The sequence below is a fragment of the Platalea leucorodia genome (assembly GCF_965183815.1).
Source record: "Platalea leucorodia genome assembly, chromosome: 6".
NCBI lineage: Eukaryota > Metazoa > Chordata > Aves > Pelecaniformes > Threskiornithidae > Platalea > Platalea leucorodia.
In genome coordinates, this window is record NC_138828.1 from 35794805 (window position 1) to 35821097 (window position 26293).

Genomic DNA, 26293 nt, shown 5'->3' on the forward strand with positions numbered 1-26293 from the left:
TCCAACTTGTACTGGTTTTGGCTGGGATGGAGTTAAATTTCTTCATAGTAGCTTGTATGGCGCTATGTTTTGATTTGTGACCACAACGCTGTTGGTAACACAGGGATGTTTAGGCTATTGCTGAGCGGTGCTTGCACAGTGTCAAGGCCTTTTCTGCTTCTCACCCCACCCCACCAGCGAGCAGGCTGGGGGTGCATAAGAAGCTGGGAGGGGACACAGCTGGGACAGCTGACCCCAACTGACCAAAGGGATATTCCGCACCATGTGATGTCCTGCTGAGCAATAAAAGCTGGGGGAAAGAAGGAGGAAAGGGGGATATTTGCAGTTACAGCATCTGTCCTCATAATGTACCCGTTATGTGTGATAGAGCCCTGCTTTCCTGGAGATGCTGAACACCTGCCTGCCAATGGGAAGGAGTGAATGAATTCTTTATTGTGCTTTGCTTGCATACACAGCTTTTGCTTTACTTATTAAACTGTCTTTATCTCAACCCACGAGTTCTTGCACTTTTACCCTTCTATTTCTCCTCCCCATCCCACTGGGGGGAGTAAGCAAGTGGCTGCATGGTGATGAGTTGCCCACTGGGGTTAACCCACAACAGAACTAAAAGAACTAATTCTGTCCTATTATCACTACGTAACAACACATCCGTCCACTACCATGATTACTCTGGGATTTAAAATTGCTAATAACTCACTTCTACCTGTATTAACATAACTCTATTCAATCAGAATAATTATACCAATGTTAGAATAACAGTTTACCCTTTTTTGGACTATAAGGATCATGTTCTTGAAGAAGTGCATAGCAGATTATAGCATAAGTATTAAGTCACATCTAAATTAATTTCTGTTAGTTACTTGATCTCAAGAATTAATTCAAAGTGTCTAACAACTGCAATCTGATTTTCACAAGCTCTTAATACGTTAAGAAATGTATATTACACTACAGATATTAATTTCCCACAGGGTATTTAGCTGAAAAGCTTCTGGTTGACTTGACCTAAAAATCACAGACAAAATGCTTAAATCCCAATTTGCCATTTCCATCTTTTTTATGCTAATAGTATGTGAAAGGCACTTTCTCCATGCTAAATTAAGAATATAAGGCCCAAATTACTACTTACCTACAATCAGCAATTTATTCCGTAAGTACTGTTCCATAAGTACTGTTCAGCCTTACACTATCAAAGTAGTCCTGACAGTTCTTGCTTTAAGTGTCTTCCACAGTTTCTTTCCACAAGGGAGCAAAACACCAAATTCATTGCAAAAAGGGAATTTTTGTTATGTTAGTACAAAGCTAGTTATAAATGAATGCTGTCAAGTCCACTTCATAGGAAGAGTGAACCGCTGCCTTACAGGGCTTGCTTGAACAGTTCAATAAGAATTGATGTTCCTAAATATTCTCCCTTGAGAAGCCCAACATAGCAGAGAAGAATTTGAATTAAGCAGAAATCTCATAATTCTGTGACAGAACAAAATGTAACATCTATTTTAACCATGAAAAAAAACTTTCATGAGTATCACAGATACCAGAGGTAATATATGTATAGCAAGTTAACAACAGGTTACAGTTATTCAGAGAAAACATAACCTTGTTAGTTCTAAAGAAGGTTGTGCAGAGGACATTAACAGAGTGCGTGCGTTTTGCTTACCTAGCTCATATTTTTACAACAGTTTTGGTATATCTGAAAAAAGCTGTTTTGTTTGGGGTTGGTGTTTTGTTTTGTTTTTTTTTGAACCTGAACTGAAACCCCGAGCACTCAGATGCTCTCCATAACCTTTAATTCACTTCCTTTCCAGTGCAGGCTGTCAAGACAGAAGCTTATCTGCTGTTAAGACATTAATCGTTAATGTGTCTCCAGTCTGTAGATGGAGAGTGTATCCCCCATAGGGTTTTCTCAAGCCTCTACAGGTCACGCTTACAGGTCACAAAAACAGCCACCTTCAATTCCGCTTCCAAGTCTACTGGTCACCCACTGTAACTCAAAAACCATTCAACTCATGTATTTTCAATACCATCTTCCAACTAATGTGTTGGCCACAGATTGCATAAAAATCTCAGCTTCCAAATGATCTCAGCATAGACTGTCAGAAGGCGTGAAGCAGAAGGTCAAGTCCCTACTCAAGGAAAAAAGAGCAGGAGAAAATAATGTTAAAGCAACCTGGAGTAAATATGAAAATCACTTCAATCCTCTCTAGACTAGCAGTCAATCGAGTTTTACCCACGCTCAGTGCTTCATCAGACACCAGCAAGATATCAAACTATTCAGCATAGAGAAGAGGAACATAAAAAACCATTTTAGCCCTTATTCATATACGTTCAGTGAAGTCCATAGGGGCACAGGATCCTGTTGTTTCTTTCATGATATAGCAACTAGGTTAGAACCAGTGCTTGATATGACGACTACTCAGGAAACATTAAAAATAAAGTCACCTGTGAGAAGCACTAATCACACTTTCATGAGTTGCAGATTTGGATACTGCTTCATAACGTACAATATCAAACACAAGGACAGATTTGAATACAGTGGTTTGGATAACTGCTCCATCCTTGCAAGTACCATTTCTGAAGTACACTAGAAACCTGACTATTAATTACTAAGTCACCCCAAAACACCTAGGTAACAAAACCTAGGTAGAGTTACACAGAATATCCAGGACACCTAACTAAAATTTAGACACCAGCTGCTAATTAGATAATTATCACAAACAGACATTCCAAGCAGGGGCCATAACACATTTCCATTAAAGTGACCTATGTTTTGCCTTTCTGCTCCCTCTAGAGATACACTAGGAACCTCAAATACTTGAAGTTAATATCTATTTTGCTAGCATCTCACTATTTCTGTGTCAATCATTTACCTTTTTTATGTCTTCCCAAAGTTTCAGATGGCCCTGTCTACACTAAATTAGTCAATTATTAATTTCGCAAATTTAACGTTTAACTGACATAGTCAACCCCTTCCATTATCAAATTGAACCCTGCAGTAGACCATGAAATACCACCCTGTATTCCAACACTGGTTTTTGCATATACTGTTCTTAATTTATATTGTCAGAACACTTATTGAGAGGTTAGGTGCTCAGAGAATCCCTGCATCATAAGCATAGTACAAGCATAAGGAAAAGGGGATTTTGCCTAAGTGTCAGCATTGGATGGATAAGGAAAAAAACCTCAGTAATACAGTACCAGCATGCATCTTGAAAAATTATCTTAGTTCAATATTGTGTTGTTACATGTAGGCAAGGCAAAAAAATAACATGAAAATTGAGAAAGGAAATGAAGAAAGTTTTGTGATAACTGCATGGAGTTACTCTAGTACATGATAGGCAGCGTGGGAGAAAACATGAATGCAACTACTTTACAGTTTGGCAAGTGGGCAGTGAAGACTTGTATCACTGTTAAAGTTGAGGGAAAAAAGCTGGGATGACCTTAGGCCATGAAAGTCCTTTAACTGGCAACAAACAGTTTTATCTAATATACTGGAACCATGGGAAAGATGCAAAGAAAGAAATGGCACAGTCAAAGCAACAATCCAGAAAAATAAGTTGTGCAGCTCTAACTGAACTGACACAAGTAGGCAAGGCTACCTTGCTCTACGCAAAACGAGAGGATGATGCAACACTGAGGGCAAGCATAAAAATTTTTACCTGCAAGGATGAAAACTTGTAGCTCAATTTAAGAAAGGAAAATCAGGCAACATTTAGAAAAGATTCATGTCTGAGAAACTGAAGAAAAACCTGTGCTTAAGAGAGTGCCCAGAGAAACGCAGTCCTGCAGAACAAAAAGGTCAGTGGCAACGTTCACCCAATAAGACAGGAAGAAGCTGAAAAATTAGGTTTCTTTTAGTCATATAGCACATATGCTGACAGTCAGGTGTGGGCAAGGGACCAGTCACAAACACAATTATTTTCTTCATAAATAATTGCAGAGAGGCAGAAAGGCATGTCTGTGAAAGCCAAATATAAGTGAGTAGTCCCGTTCTACTGCATGTATGCAGTCATATTTCTAGACAGAGTAAAAACATGTGTGCATAGAGCACAGTGCAGCTCACACCTTGAAGTTGGGCAGTGTGGTCTAGGAGCTCCAACAATCCTCTGAATTTTTTTTAACTTGTAGTAACGTACATCTGCTTTCATTCATATCATCCTTCATGACTATCTGGTTTTAATTAGTGACTGTAATTTGTTAGCATTTCAAGATCTTTATCAGCAACTTTAAAAAAAAAAATCAGCTTTTCTTTTTAAAAAAAGACATTTCCTCTTTAGTACTGGTAAAGGTGATATTTAGGACAGTCATCTTTCCACATTAGCTACTACTATGAGAAGTGATGGATAATTTTGTTGCTCACACACACCTGAATTTCTACTGTTAATTCTAAGTACTGTAGCACATCAACTCTTTTTTCCTGCTGTTCTGCCTCCTAATCCTCTTAAAGAACTTACTTACAGTGATTTGGGGGTCTGATCCTATTTTTTTTCAATGTGGTTATTCTAATTCTCTCCTACATTTCAACTACCCAGGTTTACGTTCTTTTCATTGGTCTCACAGGGCTGCGTATATCAGGTCTTTCACCATGCTGCTTTGCATTTTTCTTTCTTTCTTTTTGCCTCTTTTACACATTGGGAAAGAAGAACCACCTAGCTGGCAAACAGGGAGGTCAGCCATAGCCTCCATCAATCTTCTGAGACATAGTTAACTAGTCCATATTTTATGTCTAAATATTTAAAGTTGTAACTGATGTTGGAACATTTGAATGACCAGAGTTTCTATAGCAATATGAATCTCTTTAAATTGCATCAGTATCAACCATGTTCATTTGAAAAGGGTCTATTATACTGCACAGGCTAATCAACATTAAACTGTTCCAAAAATGTGTCCTGAATTCCATTTTGCCTTTTTGTGCAACTATGTAATGCTAAAGTCTAAAACGATTTTTAGTGAAATGGTGGCATCTCGTGGCAGAAAGCTTTCACTGCAAGAATGACAGCATTGAAACTGTATTGTGATGAAAAACACACATAATTAGTAATCTAAGCAGTTAATCTCAAGCATCTGTTTCAGTTCATTATTTACATTACTACAGAATTGGCACGTTTGCAGAGTTTTTCTGAAAGACTTTTTTCTTTCCCTACATTTCCTTTATGAATAGCATTGCTCTTTTCCAGATTATAAATTATTTTCGGCATCTCACAAGTGAGTTAATGCCACTCTTGGGGGAGGTGGTGACCATCTTTGTAGGTCTAATACACATTCTCGGTATTTAGGAGATCCCCCTATCCAAGCTTTTCCATATCACCTTCAAAAAGAACACTGCCAATCATGTAAAAACACTCTGCTGAGCAAGTCGTTTAGGAGGAAAAACAGTTTCTCAGATACTAATCTTTTTTTCTTCTTCTCATCTCCTGTGAAAATCTAGAATCCCCTCAGTTTGTCTGGCCCCTTACTCCCGTCAGCCCCTCAGCAGAAGCAGACCACGCTGCCTGCCAACAAGAAGAAGGAAGGAAGCAGGGTCTTGGAGGACTTTCTTCAGTTTGCAAGGAAAGGGTATGTTTCACACTACAAAGCTTCTTCAGCGCAACGCCAACATCTGGATGATGCCAGAAAACTTGCATCTGCACCTACTGCCACTCGCTCCGTGCCGCAGAGCGGAACTGAACAGCAACGCTGCCCTCAGCAGGGAGGCCTCAGCAATCCCCCACGAACTCGCCATCCCTTAAACACCTGTGGTTCATTTTCTTCCAAAATTGAGAAAGTTAGGTTAAGATTTTTAATACTACTTTGTTTAGCAACTCCGATTCTTTACCTAACATTTATTCTTCATAAGGATCATTCACTGGCAACAATCTGCTACTGTGATGTTAAACTTTAATACTTGTGACGAGTATTTTTGGCCTTTTTACTGTTATGTATTATTACAAAAAATCAATTTCTTCAGTTTTTAGTTCCTTTTCCTTCCAGGGAACTCTGCTTATTCTTTTGCCTTCTGGTTGTCTGGCGGGGAAGAAGGTGTTGTTAATTTTGGTTTTGTTTGTTTTACTACTTCTTAAACCTCACTTTTTACTAAAAAAGCTTTCATCTAGCATTTTTCTTAACATATGACGATGATATCTGTATAGCATTGGGGGGAAAGCAGGAACAATTTTACCTTCACTCATGAATATACACAGTAATCTTGGACATAAAAGTTCTTGGTCTGTGACCGTAGTACAAATAAGCATGAGCCAACACTTGTGAATTTGTGGACAGCCTTGCTAACGGATGTGAAAAAGAAACGTGGATTTCATAGGCAATACATGAGGAAGAGACTCAAATCACCACCTACCCCCCATGCACACTTCGCTTACTTCCCGTCGTTACAGTGTTGTCACCTTCCCAGTCCCATCATTAATACAGGGCTAAGTAGAATGAAGCGCTATGGCATCAGTCTAGCCTAGTATTTAAATGAACACAAAGACCTGCCTAATAGCTTGGGTCTAACAACCCAAATAAGGTTTACAGGCTTAAGCCAGGGTTAACCAGCTTTTTCGGGCAGGAATGACATCTGCATAATGCCCTGTATGCCTACGTGAAACAGCATCTTTAAATGTCACTATGTTCTTTCTGACTTTGAAAAATAAGCTGTTATTCACTGACAATTTGGATGTGAACTTCCTGCAAAAACAGAGAAACATGCTAGAACCAACTATACACTTGAATAGCACAAAGGTTTCTTCTACTATTTAGCAATTCTACCTCTTTATTTCTATGCTGTATCTCTGTGTGTAATAATCCAGTGGATTAAAAAAAATTAAATAATTTTTTCTAATTGAAATAAATTTTGTATTACTGTACCACTTCACCTGACAAGTTGGCAACAATCTAGAAACAAGAAAGGCAGATGTGTATGCTGGAGCGCATCCAAAGAAGGGCAACGAAGCTGGTGAAGGGTCTAGAGCACAAGCTTTGTGAGGAGCAGCTGAGGGAGCTGGGGTTGTTTAGCCTGGAGAGAAGGAGGCTCCGGGGAGACCTTATTGCTCTCTACAGCTACCTGAAAGGAGGCATTAGTGAGGTGGGGGTCGGTCCCTTCTGCCAAGTAACAAGTGACAGGACGAGAGGAAACGGCCTCAAGCTGCGCCAGGGGAAGTTTAGGTTGGATATTAGGAAAAATTTCTTCACTGAAAGGGTTGTCAAGCACTGGACCAGGCTGCCCAGGGAAGTGGTAGAGTCCCCATCCCTGGAGGTATTTAAAAGATGGGTAGATGTGGTGCTTGGGGACATGGTTTAGTGGTGGGCTTGGCAGCGCTAGGTTAACAGTTGGACTTGATGATCTTAAGGGTCTTTTCCAACCTAAACAATTCTTTGATTCTATAAAATCTTTTCCTTCCTAAAATTAATTTGCCTCCTGCTCTTTCAGGCAGTATAAAATTAATCACTGAATACTGATAAATCTGCACAATCTGATACTGCTAAGAAGAGAATAATCCTGCCATTGAAGTGTAGGTAATTCAATCTGCCCAGGTTACACAAAGTAAGTGTACGGGCAAGAGCTTCCATAAAAGACATCAAGTAATTCCACTTTAGTTGAGTGTTTTTAGTGACCATTGCTTCAGGACACTGGTACACTGGAAAATCTGTTGTGCATCAACTGTACATAGTAAGAATGTACTTGATACCGACGTAATTTTCTCCTGCCATCCACAGCAGCATTTGTGATCCCAACCACAAAGGAACATTTGGATGACACATTCCGACACACGGGTGAGATTTGCCAGGACAAAAGACAGATTTCACATCCTCTTGAGAAACCCCCAAACCCCAACTTCCCACCCAAAGGTTTATTCTCACTGGCTATAGGATAGCACAAACTTCTCAGTCAGTTCCTCCTGCTATTGTTTCACTAAAAGAAGTTTCGAAAGTACTCTCCTGCAGTTATCTGATCGGTCTTAGCTTTTCCAGTCCTCAGGACCCTCAAGGGTTCTCAGAAGATATCCTTTCCTCTCCTCCTTACCTTGTGCTCAGAGTGAAAGCACTCGAACTTGTCACCAGTTTCGAAAGGGACCACTCAGACCTTTCAAAGGTCTCCTTACAGACAACCTGCCCTCTGTCCAACTTCTGGCCTGAATCTCATCTCATACCAGACATGAGTCCATGAAATAACTAACACCGTAACAATAAAATGTTGCCACAGAGTAGCCCACTGTATTTAACCTCAGAAACAGTCATACTGAATTTTGCTGCAGTTACCTCTTCCAGTATTTTTCTCCCAGGCAAATCAGCAAAGCATGACAACAAGAATCTCTTCACAGAAAGTATGCAAACCTTTTCACAATGTCACACCCTGAAAAAAATACTTCTAATATCTGTAGCTGAGCCTGGATCACATTTTGGAAGCCTGAGACAACTTTTTTTTTTTTTCCCCCTTCCCTTTTATTACCATGCATTACTTGTAAAGTTGCTGCTTCTCATTATAGTTACACCAATCACAGAAAAACAAAAGCTTACATATATGGGACTAAAACTCACCATGCTGTTCATTTTTGAAGAGGATGAGCTTGCTCTCTGCTTCCGTAGGCTGTTAAGCTCTTCTGTATTTCCATCCTTTGGTTTTATGATCAGCCGACTGCCGCCAGCAGTACCTTCTGAAGAGGATCTCAGTCGTTTCTCAACAAATCTGCCTTCTCGGTATGGACTGAAGCTATTGGCAAGATCAACTACAAATAGAGAAGGAATCAGCAATCGTTACAGAGAATTAGTCTCCACAAGTATTTTCTTAATGAGAAGACTTCTTTGCTCTAAATGCTTACATTGAAAGACAATCACATAAGAGATGTTCTGTAGAAAGCAGATCCTGCTTACCTAGATAAAAGTGTCACCTGGGCCACCAGTTCGCTGTTCAGCCCTCAATGACTAGCATACTCAGCATGCTACAGCCCAGTCCACAGCTCCTCACAGAATCCAGAAGGACCTTTGCTCCATCCTTTCCTTTCTCCCCTTGTTCTAGGACACTTCCAAACCCCTGGCCAGTAAAATCCACCAGAGAAACTATTGCTGGTCCACTGGTGCCAAAACCCAACCTGCCTTACCTTGTGTCCTGAGACAAGTTTAGATTTTGTAGGGCCAGGTCACAGCTTTGTTACCACTGCACAAGACGGGGATGCACTCTGGTTTTGGTTTCTGCTTGGCCTTCTCAGCTCAGCTCTGCATCCACGCCCTCCAAATCCAGCCTGCAGCCAGCAGGTTGAATCCCAATCCCCAACCCCAGTTAAACAATAACGCATCAGAAAAGAGGAGAAAAACTACATTTTGAGGTGTTTGGGCAAATTTAGAGATGGGGAAAGGGAAAAGCATAACAGCATAAGAAATGTAACACAGAAAATCTTATCTTCGTTTGCCTTTTGTGAGAAAACAGACATTTTTTCTAAGGCTTTTAAAAAAAATCTGTATCACATAAAAATATATAAAGGTATACTACGGAATATATGGCACATCAAACCTGCCATCTATAATGATTACAGCTATGAGACCAGCTATGGAAAAGAAATTATCTATTACCAAAGAAAATGCACAGAAATATTTTGCATTCACATCTAGTTTTAAATATTGTTTTAGCAAAACCAAATGTTCAATCCAGTCTGTTTGTAACAGATATAACTACTTATAACCATATCTTACTGTCCTGGTCTCAGCTGGGATAGAGTTAATTTTCTTCCTAGTAGCTGGTATAGTGCTGTGTTTTAGATTTAGTATGACAATAATGCTGATAACGCACTGAGGTGTCAGTTGTTGCTAAGTAGTGCTTACACCAGTCAAGGACTTTTCAGCTTCCCATGTCTTGCCAGCGAGAAGCTGGGAGGGGGCACAGCCAGGACAGCTGCCCCAGACCGGCCAAAGGGCTATTCCATACCATATGGCGTCGTGCTCAGTATAGAAACTGGGGGAGTTGGCCAGGGGGCAGCGATTGCTGCTTGGGGACAAGCTGGGCATCAGTCAGCAGGTGGTGAGCAATTGTATAGTATCACTTGCTTTGTATATTATTATTGTACTATTATTATTATTACTACTACTACTATTACTACTATTCTATTTTATTTTGCTTCCATTGTTAAACTGTTCTTATCTCAAGCCACGAGTTTTCTCCCTTTTACCCTTCCAATTTTCTCCCTTTTACCCTTCCAATTCTCTCTTCACTGTAGGGTGACAGTGAGCGAGTGGCTGTGTGGTGCTTAGTTGCTGGCAGGGGTTAAACCATGACACTTACTGAATGCCACGTAAGCTTTTTTTCTATATGTTTAATTTCATATGGCAGGATTTTATATCTTTTTTCAATGGTCCCTTTGTACACTTGGCCAGTTTCTAATTTTAAATACATTCTTCACCACACAAGTCGAAAAAATTGCATTTTTAACAGAACTATAAAACCCTGACAATTAATCATTGACTTTTATATAGTGCAGTATTAGCTCTAGTGTTTCTGTGAACATGAATCCCATTTACAAAAATCCCTCTATCACAATTTCAACTCCAGTTAGCTGCCTTCCAGAAATACAGATTAAATATACAACTGCCAATGCATGAGTTTCAAATGCACTGTTAATTTCTAAACATCACTCCAAGCTGCTCCCTTGCTGCTCTGCAGTACATTCTCATAAGTCGGATTCAAAAGGATGAGCTCATTCACAGATGAGCCAGTGTTGCAAGGAAGATCAACCCAGTGCTCAGGAGCAGTAACATACATAAACACAAATATTTTTTCTCCCAGTTGACTAAGATTCTGAGGGAAACAAGTCCCTTGTGGTGAAAGCTAATTTAGTGGATTAATTTGACTTTATATTGCCATTTCTGTACAAGATATCCAACCAAGCCTTGCAATGACAAATAATTCAAACAGCAAGATTGCTTTTGATTGCTTATAATCTACATGCCTAGATAAATGTCCAAGCAAAAAGATGAGTATGAATTCATGTGAGTTTGCAGTCATTCATCTTCCAATACAAACACTATAAATGCAGCCTTGTTAACTCTCACCAATTTTGGCCCACCAGATACAGCCTCAGGATTATGCAAGAAAGCACCAGTCTTTAGGTTGGTTTGAGAAAATGAACTCGCAGAGATAGATGTCTTCTGACAGGTGTCCTTCACTCAAGGGCCTGGTGCCTTTATTCATCTGCATCTCTATAGACTGGGATTTCTAGGCACAGCCTTTCCACTTAATCTTGTTAATATTTTCAAATTCCTTTTCATAAGCTAAAGATCCAGTGCAAAATTTAGCTGGTAATTAACTGTCTCCATTTCATAGATTACATAATGAGAACTCACACAACATCATTTCAGATGGAAGCAGAAATAGGATCTCTCATACTCTGCCATAGAAACATCCACTCCAAGCTACTTTATAATGTCAGTTGAACAGAGCAAGCGAGAGTCGGGAAATTTCAAAACCCAGATCAATATAAGATAAACTGTGTTATTTTTCATAACCAGACTAAAAGGAGATTTAGTTCTCTAGCAATGTTTCCATCTCAAACAATGCAACTCTTTTTGGCTGAAGTCCAAAATAGGTATGCCTCAATAATCCCAGCTTCAGCCTTCAACAAGAGGCAAGAATCAGCACCCTCTTTCTTAATTCATTTTCTACCACAGGAAGGCATAGCTGCAAACAGCACTGATGGGTGTTAGCAAACTGTAAAATGCGAGCTCAAAAAAAATCATACTTTTTTTTTTAAATTCCTACAATTTTGGGAGGAGGGCACAATTCTTTTGAACTTCCTAACTAGCACTGGTAGCTCTACAAAAACACTTTATGCCTAAACAATTCTTACAGAAGAACTGGGGCCAAAAAAAACCCCACCAAACCCCACAATGAAAAGACCACAAGACATACCTTTAGAACGGTTTGTTTCATAACCCTGTTGTGTTTTAAAAGACTGAGGTTCAGAACATGGAACAATGTTAGAATCCATTACAGGAACTGTCTCTCTCGTGTGCTTGGATGGCGTGCTTTCATCTCTGTCCCCACTCAAGCCCTGTGCCTTTGGAGAGAGTATCGCTGGTTCTTCTCTACACTGTAACGCAGAGGTTTCTAAATGTGCATTTGCCAAGTTAATTTCTCCTATGTGCCTGGCATCGTTAATATGTAGTTCGTTGGCTTGCAACAATACTTTTGTCTGATTAGCAGCTGAGGTTTTGAATAAGGTATTAGATTCAACGCTACACGAGCTTGCATGACTCACAGGAGATACGCCAGCAGAATGGCCAGTACTTTCCACAATATCTGTTTCCCTCACAGGAGCAGCAGCAGGATTAAAGAAGATCTGAGAGGTAGAGACATTGTGGCCAAAATCCTCTGCAAGCAGCACCCCAGTCCCGCTGCTGGGAAAAGCATCAACCTCCGAAACAGAATCCTCCGTCAAGGCAACAAAGTCGGACGGGGTCTGGGCAGCCGTGAGGTCAGCCGAGAGCAGCGGGGACTGCAAGGAGCTTCCCATGCACTCTGTCGTCTCGGTCGAACATGGAGGAGAGGACTTGGCAATCACAGGTTCGCTTTCCACATACGTCTTGACCTCCAGCAAGCACCCGGACTGCTGCACAGAGGAAACCGACTGACTCTCCGGAACTGGTTTGGAAAATTTGTAGTGCGATGAGAAAGATTTAGGGAGAAGTTTTCGCGTGGATTGTTTGACAGAATATCGGCTCTGCTCCTCTGCAAAGCCTGAATCATCACCCTCATTCTTCCCAGAGCTTATGCAATTTATAAAGACATTCTTATTAGCTGAGGGCTCCTTTCCCTTTTCAAAATCGTCTGTCAAAGACCTTGTTATCTTCTTGCTACGCGAGCTGCCAAAGCCAACCGAATGCCTTCCTCTGCTTTTAACGTGTTCCTCTAAGCTCAGTTTTTGAAAAGTGCTGAGGGAGGACTGTGCACCATTTGAGATGTTAACGTTCTGACTAGCCGAGTCAGGCTTCTGCTCACTCCCTTTCTTGTTATGGAAGCTAATGGAAGGAGTGCGGAAAATACTCCGGCGCTTGCCTGTGCTCCCTGAGCTGGAATTAGTGCTGGATGGGGAGGACGTGTGGACACCAATGGCATTAGCAGAAGAAGGTGAGGAAGGAAGGGAGTCGTGTCTCCGGCTAATACTTCTCCTGAATATTGGCAACCGAGATACTAGAGTCGATCGTCTGGATCCTGAGTCCCCCATCAGGGCACAAAGTGTCCGTGGCTCTTCGCAGCCAACAAGCTAATCTGGGATGAGGCGGGGGAGGAGAAAAAAAAACAAACAAACAAAAAAAAGAAGATAAATGATACATCCTCAGAAACCACTTGAACAGGCTTTAAGTCAGCCTAAATACATAAGATGCCAACATCAATTTTATGTACAGCTGCAAGTTGTTGCATACGCATCACTGAAGATTTTTAGAATTTCAAAGTGATGTTCAATAGGCAGCACTGAAAACCCAGCAGCTGAACAAAGATGGGGCTCAAAACATTCTAGAGATGTGAGATACAGTACTATATATGATGTATTATACAATGCAGATCACACTGGGTAACACTATAAAATCTACATGCCAAAAGATATATCACCCAAATGTCCTTGTTTTTGTAAGTTCTTGGAACAAGTCATCTTATAAACTGCAAGCTCTCTTAGAAGAGACTTGATTTTTCATGATCTGAGTAGAACAAAACAGTATTTTGTGTTCCTAAGTACTCAAGATTTTTGCAAGAAAGAAGAGGATTTAAATTTTCCAGTCTTCACTGAACTTTCAGTTGGATTTTTGATTCCTTTATGTGCTCCTGCTAAAAGCTGTATGTATCACCTTACAGCAGAGAAAATGCTGGCATTGCAGTCAAGCTAAAATATGCACCAACAAGAATTATTCCTAAGGAACTATAAGTTCTCGGAATTTACTGTCAAAATATGGGATCATGTTTCTGGATTTGAACTTTAATGTTTCCTTTGAACACTCCTCTGAAATCCTCTTGTAGTCTACTTGTTTATAATTAGCTATTTTTCCAGTTTTTTTTAGATTAGCGAAAAGAGTTTCATATGCAGGCGCTTGGCATTTTTGATAAGCATTTAAGCAATAAAAACTTATTTTGATTAGCACAGCAGATGTACTAGAAGAAAATTAATCTTTATGAAATATATACGAGTTCTATCTCCTTTTTGTTCTTGTTATAATAAAACACCACTGTGAGAGACAGGACCATGGAGGGAGCAATAAAAATACATTATATATAATCACAAGACCAACAGAGGCTGTAGGTATAATGCCAGAGTGCAACTTTGTGAGCTGCAAGTGTTCAGCACATAGGAATAAAAATCAGGTCATTTATCTAAACAATATTTGTATGTCAAGTGCAAAAACCAATTCATTCATCTAATGAGCAATTTAATATGCGTTATGTGGCTACAACAAATATCTATGAACAATATACACAGTATATATACATACACACACACATATATATAAAAATAAAAATGGGAACAGAATATTTAAGGAATAATAAAACTATATATATGTTATATTACTGTGAAAGAAAGGGTGATGAGTAAGTTCAGAGACTATTTCTGACTAGACATTGGACTGTACTTTCTGCACTGTTAACATTTTTTTTAAAAAAAAGCTAGTACAGCTCCAGTCTGAACATGCACTGCCAAGCAGCCAAAATATTCACAAGCACCAGGAATCAATAAGCAATTTTGTAGTTTAAGATGAGAGAAACCGCTTGGGAACAGTCACTAATTCCTAGAAGTCACTGGTGATCTCTGATGACAAGCCAAAACCCGACCTAGACAATACCGAAGTCCTGCAATTGAAACCCAAATTTTAATTCAGTCTGATTGGGACAGAATTGATGGTACAGGCACACACACAGATTATCAGAATAACTTTACATCCACCAAACCAACTGATGCATGGCTGGTTGTTCCATTGCACTGACACGTAAGGTAGTTTGCATTTACACCACTGTAAGAGCGAAAGCAGAGGCAACAGCACAGAGAAGCTGAGGCCCTGTGAACTCACACAGTGGCTTATGTTACACCAACTGGTCCACAATTCAGCCTACTGAAAATGTGCTTTGGAAAGGCACGTGCATCCCTTTCCACCCTCCCCGTACAAACCTTTCTTGGTTCTTTAACCACTTCCAGACCTATTGTGTTGTTTTTTTGGTTTTTTTTTTTTTTTTTTTTTTTTTTTTTTTTTTTTTTGCTTTTGTGAATGTGTGCTTGCAGGCATGCTGATACGTATAGTATATATATATATACACACACACAATACAAGATCATTTAGAGATTGTGAGGGTCCTTCCTTGTATTTTAAGGAGACATCATAACTGCTGAAAAAATACTTTAAAATGCAGTTTTACTACTGCAGTAGATGAGCAAAATAGTTTTAAAATACATTAAATTGCAATAGGCATTTTATGCTCAGACAAAACATTTGCTCCCATCATTCACTCTCCTGCCCACACCTTAATTGTCAGTTCACTGGAGAACAAACCATCCTGCTTTATAATTACGAAATTCTCTGAGTTGAGAGCAGAAAGAAGCAGAAAACTGAGCAAAAACACACATACTGTCACTTTCACTGGAAATACAAAGACTGTGTCTAAATAACAGAGATTATTCCTAATAACTGACCCATGAGTATACACAGCCTTAGCTTTCCAGGTGGTAACAATTTTTAATAGAATACATTGTCTCTAACTGCAGATAACAAAACGGCATTTATTCAGTCATTCTTCCTTCCTTGCCTCTTGAATGAAGAGCACAAATAAACTGTCAACATCTCTCTTGTTGTCTAAGCAGCAGAAATCCTTACCCATAAAATACGAACTAATTATAATATACTGTTCTTTCTAGGTCTACAATAGCTTTCAGAGTACATTTCTCAAACACACACACATCCATGTACACATACATGTATATATGCATATATGAATGCTTATGTGCATATACTGTTTGAATATTTTGAATATTGTGAATATTTTACTAATATTTTTAATACTGTCAATAATTTTACTAATATTTTGAATATTATTTGCATATACCATTTATTTTATGTACACACACACACATTTTGCAGTGTAAAAGTGCCAAAGTTTAGCACTGAGTTAAAGTGACAATTCTACTTGCAACACAGGAAAAAGTAATAGGTATTTCAAGATTTTAATACCATCAGATATTAATGAAATAAGATCTTTCATTAATTTTTTCACTTATTGCAGAGGAGTTATAAACTGCCATATATGTCCTATTATGAGCAAAACAGGAGATGTTTCATTTCAGCCTCCACATTTAACGTAATTACTTGTGCTTACCATTTTATAGCAGTAACCCTTACAGCATGAAATTCACTCCAGCTACATATTCTCTACAAAACCACTAATTTTCTGTATCTAACATCCTCATCCCTACTGGCATCATTCTTAAAAGCTGCAACAGAGGAAAAAGAAAACAGCAGAGAAAGACACCCTTGCAATGGTATTATGCCATTCCAGATGACTCTTTCAAATTTAAACTGGACAAAAATTCTGATCCTACACAGTCAATCTAGGACCTAATACAAAGCTCCGTGTATCTGAAAAAAAAATTATTGGGTTTTTAGAATACTAGCAAGAAGTCAAATAAACAAGAAGGATCAAGGAAAAGTGACAGGCTAGGAAGGCTTTCAATTAGATCAGGCTCCTTGTTTAGGACAAAATATATTTTGCCTCATTATCACATAATGTGAACAGTCAAAAAATAGTCTACACAGTATTCCGTACGGAGGTCTGTGTCTTGGTCAAATACACAAAACATTACTTTGTAATACCTTTTAATTCTAAAATCCAGTTATTGCTGAAACTGAAGTGTTTATTCAGTGCCACAGTAGACAGACACTCAAATTTTGCTTTTTATGGAGTAGATTTTTGATGCACATTTTTGCATCTGCTATTACACAAGACAAAGTTTGATATACTGAAGGAAACTAAGTAAGCTATTTTGAAAACATTTAATTGCAGCCAGAGTAATGGTGGATTATTTCAGGATCTGCTCTTCCTCAAGAGCTTGGCTACAGCTCACAGTTTCTGAGCTCCTCTGCTGAAACCAATGCAAATGAGGAACAGGCAAAGTGCAAACAAAATATTTTTCCTCTTATTAGCAATTTTAAAAGTTAATCAAATGGAAATAGTTTCCTTTCACATTGGTCTGCACCAAGATGTTGCAAAATGCAAATTAATCTCAAAAATATCTTAAAGTCATTTATTTAATTGCCAAAGAAAACAAAGAGGCCAAGTTTTTTATGCTTGGGACTTATTCTTTCCACACAGGAGATCTTTGGAAAAACCATCCAACTATACGATATTAGGCCTTTATCTTGCCTACAGCAGTTGTATGGGTATAAAATACATAAATGTACAGGCTAAGAATTATACAACAAGCTCTGTGTTTTATATGTTACTGTATCTTGTCAAAAGAAACAAATTGCTCAACTTTCAGACAATTAATGTAACAGCAGAAAAAAACTCCACAAGTGTTAAAACAGGTAAAATTGTCAAATTATTACACCAATGTCTCCAGAGAAACCTACTCCACCAATCCACCAGCTGAAAAACAAAACCCAGTACTCACACAAGCGTGCCGGAGCGCAGCGCATTCAATAAAGAGCAACTCTCGCTGGTGGTTTTGAACTCCAGTAGATGGAGCCGTGGATCTACTTTTTCATTGACTGCAAGTACGAAAAAGCAACAGTCAGTGCCTTTTGCATTTCTCATTGCCTTTGAGGCAAAATTTAGGACTTGAAATTATTTGTGAATTTTACCATTATCATAATTACATATACATACCAAAAGCTAATATATGCTTACTCAACAGAGAACTGTAATGCGTAGGCCAGTACAAACACTCCCTTTATAAATAACCAACCTGCTGCTACTTTTCAACGCTTTTTAAGCAAAGCTTTCCTAAAGATGTTCTCCTTAAAGACGCACCTCCTAGAAATATCAAACAATATCTTCCACACAAAGAACAAAACTGAATCAGCTGTCTAAGTTTAAATTGGAGATGACATGACACATAGCCGAAAGGCCCCAACCTTAAATCAGAGCTGAACATCAATACTCATCTGCTCCCTACCTCTCTCCTCCACAGCAGTATGATTTTTAGGTTGCACCCATAGTTTAAGGAAGATGATACGTTTTCTTTAATGCTTTGAATCAGGAATCATATACTAAAGCAAAACACACAGGACTAACACGTGACTCAAACTGTGAACATACCCCACCCCTCACGTGAGCACTTCCATAAGTCAGGAGGCAAGGACCACATGATAGACATAGTCTTTAGAGACCAGCTGGCTCCAGACTTACACAGAAATTAAATTTACCCCAGGACACTATAAATATCCACAAAAACACATGAAAATAAACATTTTTAATTGTTGGTGAGTCAACGGAAGTCCTAATGCAGCTGATGCACTTGTAAGGAGCAGTCCTTTAGCCCAACAGGTAACATTGTAGCCTGTGGCTCCCACTCAAATCATTAAACTTCCGTCATTCGGATTCCAGCACTATATTGTCCTCAGCATTTAAGCATTACCACCTTCAATATTGTTCCAATTTTATTCCAATATTATTTGTCTCTCTAGTGAGTTTGTGACTTGTTTTTATCTGCATAGCTCCCAGAGGTCACTATGTGTGAGCAATCCCGTACACAGAGAGAACTTAAGAGCCTAAAAAAAGCCATTAAAATATTGTTTTACATTTAAAACAAAAGCAAACAAAGAAACACCTGCATATAAATGCTTAGGGCTTTAATTGTTATCAAGGATAATGTAACTGGATTAATAGGGCCTTAGTGGAAACACTAGCAAAGCCAAATGCCTGTACAACAGAAGGCACTAGCTAAGAAAGGTGGGATTGTTGATACTGAAGCAATTTGGTTTTGCAGACAAAACAAGTGAAATTCCTTCTAACACACAACAGCTCCATTTGCTTTTGTGAATAACACTCTCCCCTTTTCTTTCCTTGTGCGCGTAACCCTTGCAGCGTGGTACAGAGTTCAAGAATGTATTCTGTGGAACAGCGGCCACAGCCGTATTCTTGGTGCAAAATTTTATAAGCTACTACCATGTCTGCACTTGCTTGGAGTTTTGCTCAACAGTTTTATAAACAAAAGAAGAATACCCAACATAGGGAGCTACACCTCTAAAAAATTATGTGTATCTACACATGCTCACACATACAACTCCACATGCTTTTTCCCTCTGCACTGAAAACTGATCGGGCGAAATAACTTTTATATATCTGGAAATAGCTTTTATATATATGGAAAAAAAGAACACAGAATCCAAGCACTGAGGTATCCTAAGGCAAGACATGAGATTTCTTTCAGTTCCCTGTGGCCGGCAGCCCAGGCCTATTGTTATTTTCAAATACTCCCATGCTTTCAGGAAGTAAGAGAAGAAGAAGGCAGATAAATTTGCAATAAATAAATCTGAAGGCACACACACATCAAAACCGCATCTCCCATTTTGACTGGTCTTGTACGAGTTGAAGACAGCTACTTCATAAGTCCATAACTGCTATTCCCAGTGCTGGGATGAAATTAGAAGTGTAACAAACTTTCAAAGAAGAAAACTGGAGATAAGTTACGTATATATGCTCTTTTGACTTAAAATTAGCCAGAAGGCAGATGTTAGCATGAGACAGGTCACATGCAACTCATTCTTTCATTCACTGTCACTGGGTATGTAAACTCATCCCACTTGTACCAGGTGAACTGCGAGTTTACTAAAAGAGAAGCAGGGAAACTTATCTCTAGAAACCCAGAGGCCACAGCTCTCTCCTGCCTGCATTTAAATCATCCCCTACTTCAAATGCCTCTGTATCACACCAAAGGTTACCTCAAAGCACTTCAGTATAACACACCAAATATTGGGACAGAAGTGAACCAGTCTTACTGGTAGTCTTTACACACACCCAGCAGCCAGTTACTCTTCAGTAAGAGCTGGGATCATCTACTGGCAAAAAGTTGACTGTGCGAAGAAGATAAACAACTAAGTTTCCCCTCTCCAACAATGAGACACCGACAGGTCAGAAACAAGGCAAGGATCGTACCATAGTGAAGCAGCAGTCACATTCATGTGACTGGGTTTTGGTGTGGTGTGTTCTGTTGGTTTTCGGCAGAGGAAAAAACCTATCTCTCCCCTATATCACCTACCTGGATTCTGGAGAAGTGTACAATGCATTTCTTACAACATCTGGTATTCACAATACTTATAGTTTAATTAGAAACAGTTACAAGTATAAATAATAACCTGGAAATAGAAGTACCAAAGAGTATATGCTTGCTTTGTCATTCAAATGTCACAGCATCCACTGCCCTAATTACCTTTCCCAAATGTGTTTGTAAGCAATGAATTACTCACTTTTAACAAGCGAAGTGGACTTACACAGGTCCCTGAGTGCATGTGGAAATTGTACCATAACGGGACAAAAAGACATTGATTAATGTTGAGACATCTTTGGTGGACATAGAGATGGCAGTCTGGTGACTGGGTAGGATTCAATAAGCTCAAATGGCATGCTGCTTCCCTCACATCTTTCTCTCCTCTCACCCCCCACTCATGAGGGACATGGCAGTGTTTTTATCATGCTTAAAGATAGCAGAAAATCTTGCTCAATTAAGGCTTTAAGGAAAATAATTATGTGTTAACTTCACACTAAATACTAGGATTTAGTCATAAACATGGGATGTGTTCATTCATAGACAGCGATTTGGCTTTCAGCTGTATTTTACCTTAACTGAAAAGGAAAAGCAACCTAGAAAGAATCAAGGATTTTTTTTTTAGTTCATGCAGAAAAAAATAGGTGTAACGTGCCCACCAGAGCACTGGCTCATTTGCACATTGGAAAACAGCAGATCTAGCATTTGCCTCAGCCCAGGACATTAAGAGAGGGAGAGACTCCTTGCCAGCCTTTGCTCTGGAATTCAAGTAGAACAGATCATCGCTGTGCAAGCCGGTTGGTATTCTCACGAGAAAAATACCAGGAATAACACGGCCCTAGCTCTGTACCCATGGTGCACTGGTCACTGCATAAAATTTGTCGGTAGCATGAAGCAAAGCACCGATATTGGCTACAACTCCCATAGGCATTCAAAGCATCTCTATCAGCTCCCCCACAAAAAACCCCAAACAACTTCGCTAGAATATTCTGCTGGCTCACAGGACATCTTAAGTGTTTCTAAAGCACGATACAGCTGACTTGCGCAGTCAGTAGTGAATTCAAGTTCTTCTTGAATGTGCTCCTTCTAAAATCTGTCTTTCAAGGTATTAAAAATGCATACCTCTTGCTCACTTCAAGCAACCACCTCATAACTGTCTCAGCACTACGCAGTCCCAGCAGAACTGCGAGTCTTTGTTCTGTGCTCTCCCATGTCTATTCCCCTTATCGTCCAGAATCACACCTTCAATGTCATCAGCAATTTATTTTTTATGTTAAAGCTTCCTGCACGTTCCCAGTCTGGCTGCTTTTCAGTCTCAAGTGCTGTCTGCTTCTGCTGTGTATATGGCAACCACAATGACAACAAGGGCTGGGGTCATTTATTACCTCTGTCACTGGCTGAACGTGTGACCTTAACTGCATTAAAATGGACCAAATTCTCATCTGTTGTAAATTCATGGGGCACCACTGAAGTGAATCATTGCTGATTTAAACCATTTGGCCTTTCATCCTTATAAGCCTCAGTCACCCCATCTGTAATTCTTCTTTAACTCTTGCAAAAGCAACACTTGGACATGTATGATCTGATCACTCCTAGTACCTAGGCTCCCAGTTTAAGTGGATGGAAGCAGGATTTTGTTCACATCCTTTTTTTATGCTGACCAAGTACAGAATCCCTTAATGGATTATAATGAAAATTGATAAAACCCTAACAAATTAATCATGCAATTCTGAAGATCCATACACCTGTGCTCCATTCCTACTTCTCCCTAAGTGTCTGCTTAGAGCTGCTGTTGAAAACAGAGTACTGAGAGGGAGGGACCCATGGTCCACCTTACATCCTCACAGTGAAAAGGACTGGGCAATAAGAACTCTTCCAGGGCATCCAGATAAGTGAAAGGATTTTTAAAATAAGATAAAATTGATCAATGTGGCTAATAGTATTCATGAAAGCAAACCGTGAAAGCTTTGCCTAACATTAGGCACACTAATTTACAGATTGGTCTTTGATTAATAATAAGGTAATTGTAGTACATCACTGTAGCAGCTGTTGACTATGTTACCACGAAATAATACATCATTACCAGCAACAGGGGCAAGAATGCTCTTTTCCAAATTCCCCTAAGCTCAGCAGAAGAGAACAATTCCCAACTCATGCCTTGAAAGAAGGTCTGGTGGTGCAAAATGAACTGATAATCCTCAGACTGACTGTTCCAGGCAAAGTTCTCACAGCTTACTAAACTCTAATGAAAGGGAACCACATGACTCTTGCTCCCTGCAGGTTTTACCACACACAAGATGTGTGCCTCGTGGGGCTGAATATTAAATACATTCATAATCACTGTCCCCAATATTGTGTAATTTTATTATTTTAATTGCAAACTAATTGCTTTATTTTCTTTATATGTTAATGTACTCCACTGGACACCACTTATAAGAAGAATACATTTTTAGGAATCAATCATACTACATTTAGAAATAAATCATAATACTTATCACATTCTACTTAAGACTTCCATAAATCTTAGCAAAAACTCAGCCAATTCCCCTTTTGCTGCATTGAAAATAAAATTATTTCTAGATTAGATTTATCAGGGTCATTTCAATCTATCTTCTTACTAACAAAAACAATGAAAGAGAAGAAAACTCAAGACAACTGAATATATTCATATACTCAAATTCTGATTGCGAGTTATTAATCAAACATTAAAACACAGTGGCTCACATTTCTGTGGCAACGAGTATAACACACTTCAGGAAAATCAGGTGGCATAGCAGTAATGCCCAGAACCACATACACCAAGTTTACACATACAGAGTAAAGACCGGCATTTTGTTTTGAAAACTGAAGGTTAGGAAGGTCTAAGCATAACACTGAAGCCCACAAAGCAAGCACAGAAAGGGGGAAAAGCAACCAGTTTGCAAACTCAGAGCTGCCTAACCAGAAAAAAACAGCATGGAAGTTCATAGGAGTCCTAGAAAAATAAACACCTAATCTTATTTGCTTTCCTCTGGATTTAGGAACCCAACTCTCTGGAAATTCACAGCTTGTAGTCACAAACGTTCTCACGTGAGAACCTATCCCTCTCATCTAACATGTGGCTCATACTCAGGCATTGTAGTTGTCCCTGTAAAGGCAGCTTGAGACAACTAGACGGAAGGCTGCGAAAAGAACTGCTGCATTATCAGAGAATTGTGATCTATTATACCAGGAATATTTTTACCTAATATATATTTTAACTTCATGTTAGAATTCGTATTTTAGAAACAGCCAAATAAAGACATTTAGATGATACCTAACATTATTTAGGAGGATTTTATTAATTACAAAGTAAGCAAAATAGTTTGTCAAATTAATTTTCTACAACTTTTTCAAATAAATCTTCGCTAAAATTATTCACATCAATATAACGCCTTACAAACTCAAGACAATTCTAATAGTCAGCATAGGGGAGGGGGGGAAGAAAGTGACCTGTCCACACTTACTGTCAAAATCAGGTTTCACACTCAGGTCGGTACTATTTGGTAATTAAACACTAAATCTGATTCCCAAACAAATACTTCTCACAGGCACCTCCATTAATACAAAAGATGTTGTAGCAAGGTGAAGGAGACAGGGAGCGGTGAAAAGCAACCCTTTGGGAAGAATCATGGGCAAGGAGAAATACTGATTACATTAAGGGAGAGTGTTTCCAGAAAAGGAAAGCTGTATGGTGCCTGCTGTGAACAAACGACCAAGTTTGTTTCATTCAGGTTGTCTGAGAAACAAGAAAGTGTACACATAGGCCCAAAATGGGTGAAAACAGTTCTTTCAGTTGAGATATTCAATTAATAATCTTTTAAAACTGCCTTTTGTTCTAAAGTTTATTCCCTTACCATATTGCCTCCCACAACCAAGGCAATCACCTGTTACCTGAACCTCCCTCCACCACCACTTTCAACAGTTTTGAACAATTATCCCCAAAACTGATCAGAGCAGGTGACAGTTAATCTTATCAGGTAACACTTTTACTGTACGTTCCTGGATGTCTCTGGCGTGCCTTGTCACTGCTAACCAAAACAAAGCTGTACAGTTCTCAAGGGTCCTTAATCAGACTCCATCATTATGTCCAAGTTGGTATCATTTGCTCCCCTTTATCATCAAATGTAACTCTCAAAGCTAGTCTTATTTTCTGAAAGATCAGACACATTTGCAAAGGTGTTTTTATAAAAGGTAGTGTTTTAAGTCAGTCTTGGAAGTCCAATCAAAACATTAATTTCTTAGCAGGGTGCAATCCATTTGTACTCTGCCTCCTGGTTGGGATGACAGAGAGCAGAGATGGCTACATCATGCCTACAAGTTTGGTAGGAAGACAAATTGCTATTTCTTTACAACATGTTCCCTCACATCTAAGAAACACAGATCTGTAGTCCACATTTTGCCTCCAACAATTTTCAACATATAAAAAATTTCAGCAAATAAACAGACAGCAAATTGGTGAGCAAGGATGCCAACAGCAACAGAGAAATGATGACAGAAATAATCTCTTATGTGAATTCAGAGTGGGCTGTCTGGAGACCTATCTCAAGGCAGAGGAATATAGAGAACAGGTAAGGCAGCACCCTAACAGGAGAGATGCCTATTGAAATACAGAACTGCTCAGAAACTCAGGGAAGTAATTCAACTCTCCTCTCAACCTAGAGAGAAGATAAGTGTCTAGAACAGACAGTTAAAAAGCAGCTGGAAAATGCAAAATAAAAAAAAAAGTTAATAAAAGACACAAAGATGGAAAAAAAAGAAGTTTGGTGATAAAACCATGTTCGAACAAGGAAGAGTCCTAAAGTCATTCTAATTTTTTTTTTTTTTTTATTCCATTGAAAGATACCGCACAGGAGAGGTCACTGATTGCTTAATGACATTCTCTCAGAGCCAGTCAAACTCAACTGGAACTTACAAAAAGGACCTTCTGAACAAGCGTGCCACAAGGTTCGATTTTTCTTGTGCTAACTCCTAGATGCTAACTAATTCAATTCTGCCAAGCACTTAAGCACATGCTTGACTTTGAGAATAATCTCATCCCTATTCAGTAAAACACTTAAAAGCACACACTTAACTTTCAAATCATGAGTGGTCCCATTGACTTCAATGGGCCATGAGCACAATGCCAAGTGCTTTGCTGGATCAGTGTACAAGGACATAATTTAGACCCCCTTCACTGGATGAGCTGGACATCCTGTGTCTTGCCATTTCATAATAAAAGACAGAATAGTAGAACGAACTTTAAGGGGTAAAATTAACTGTATAGTAACTGTAAACCAAATTGCCCTATTCTGAAAGCTTTTTAGGGTTATTGTAAAAGCTGAAACAAATTCTCAGTATATTTTATACAGTAAGAACACATGAATATATTATTTTCTTAAATTTATGCACAAGCCTAATTGCTATGCAGGCACAATTAAGAAGATCTAAGAAATGCAAAACCAAGATACCATATGGTTCTCAGTTCCAAAAACCAGAGACATAAAAGCAGATTTCACACACTTGTCTGTGAACACAAAACTCCGATTAAAAGACAGCTAAAGACAGCAGATCTCCATGCTTTCCTGAGTTTTTTAAACACAGTTTTGAATGCATAAAAGAGGTGTCAAAAAACAAGCCTGGGTATTTCCCAATTACTTCAATCACTACTAATAAGTAAACAGTTTGCACACTAATTATTTAAAGGTTAATAATTTCACGTAAAAAAATTGATTCAGAAGCACATATTACTCCATTTCTGCCTATATACTTACGAGATACCAACATTTGTATATCACTCTGACTCTATATAGATCTGAGGTTTTGCTGATTTAGTTATGCTCTTTTGAGATAAGTAGTTTTGCACATTGTTCATTTTACACAAGCATATTTTCACTGCTTTAGTAGCACTGGTGAGTCTGAAGAAAGTTTGGGGAGGGAGATATTAGTAAACAGGAGAGAAAATTCAGAAAATCAAGTGGCATGATCTCATTTACGACATAAGCACTCACAGCTGAGTAACTACAAGCCCACAGTTAAAAGTTTTGGACACCTTTAAGTTTTAGCTCATGATACCGTCTATTCGTGACTTACTCCAT

General features: G+C 38.9%; 1 protein-coding gene across 2 annotated transcripts in view; it reads right to left on the bottom strand.

Moving 5' to 3' along the window:
• Positions 1-13181, bottom strand: part of CCSER1 (coiled-coil serine rich protein 1) — a gene marked incomplete at both ends in the record, with an annotated part of 644165 nt that extends 630984 nt beyond the window's left edge. For both annotated transcript variants that reach the window (XM_082314793.1, XM_082314794.1), the window contains 2 exons: positions 8509-8696; positions 11867-13181. In XM_082314793.1, the coding sequence (XP_082170919.1) occupies positions 8509-8696; positions 11867-13181 (1503 nt within the window). The remainder of the gene's footprint in view (positions 1-8508; positions 8697-11866) is intronic.
• Positions 13182-26293: the final 13112 nt, after the last annotated feature.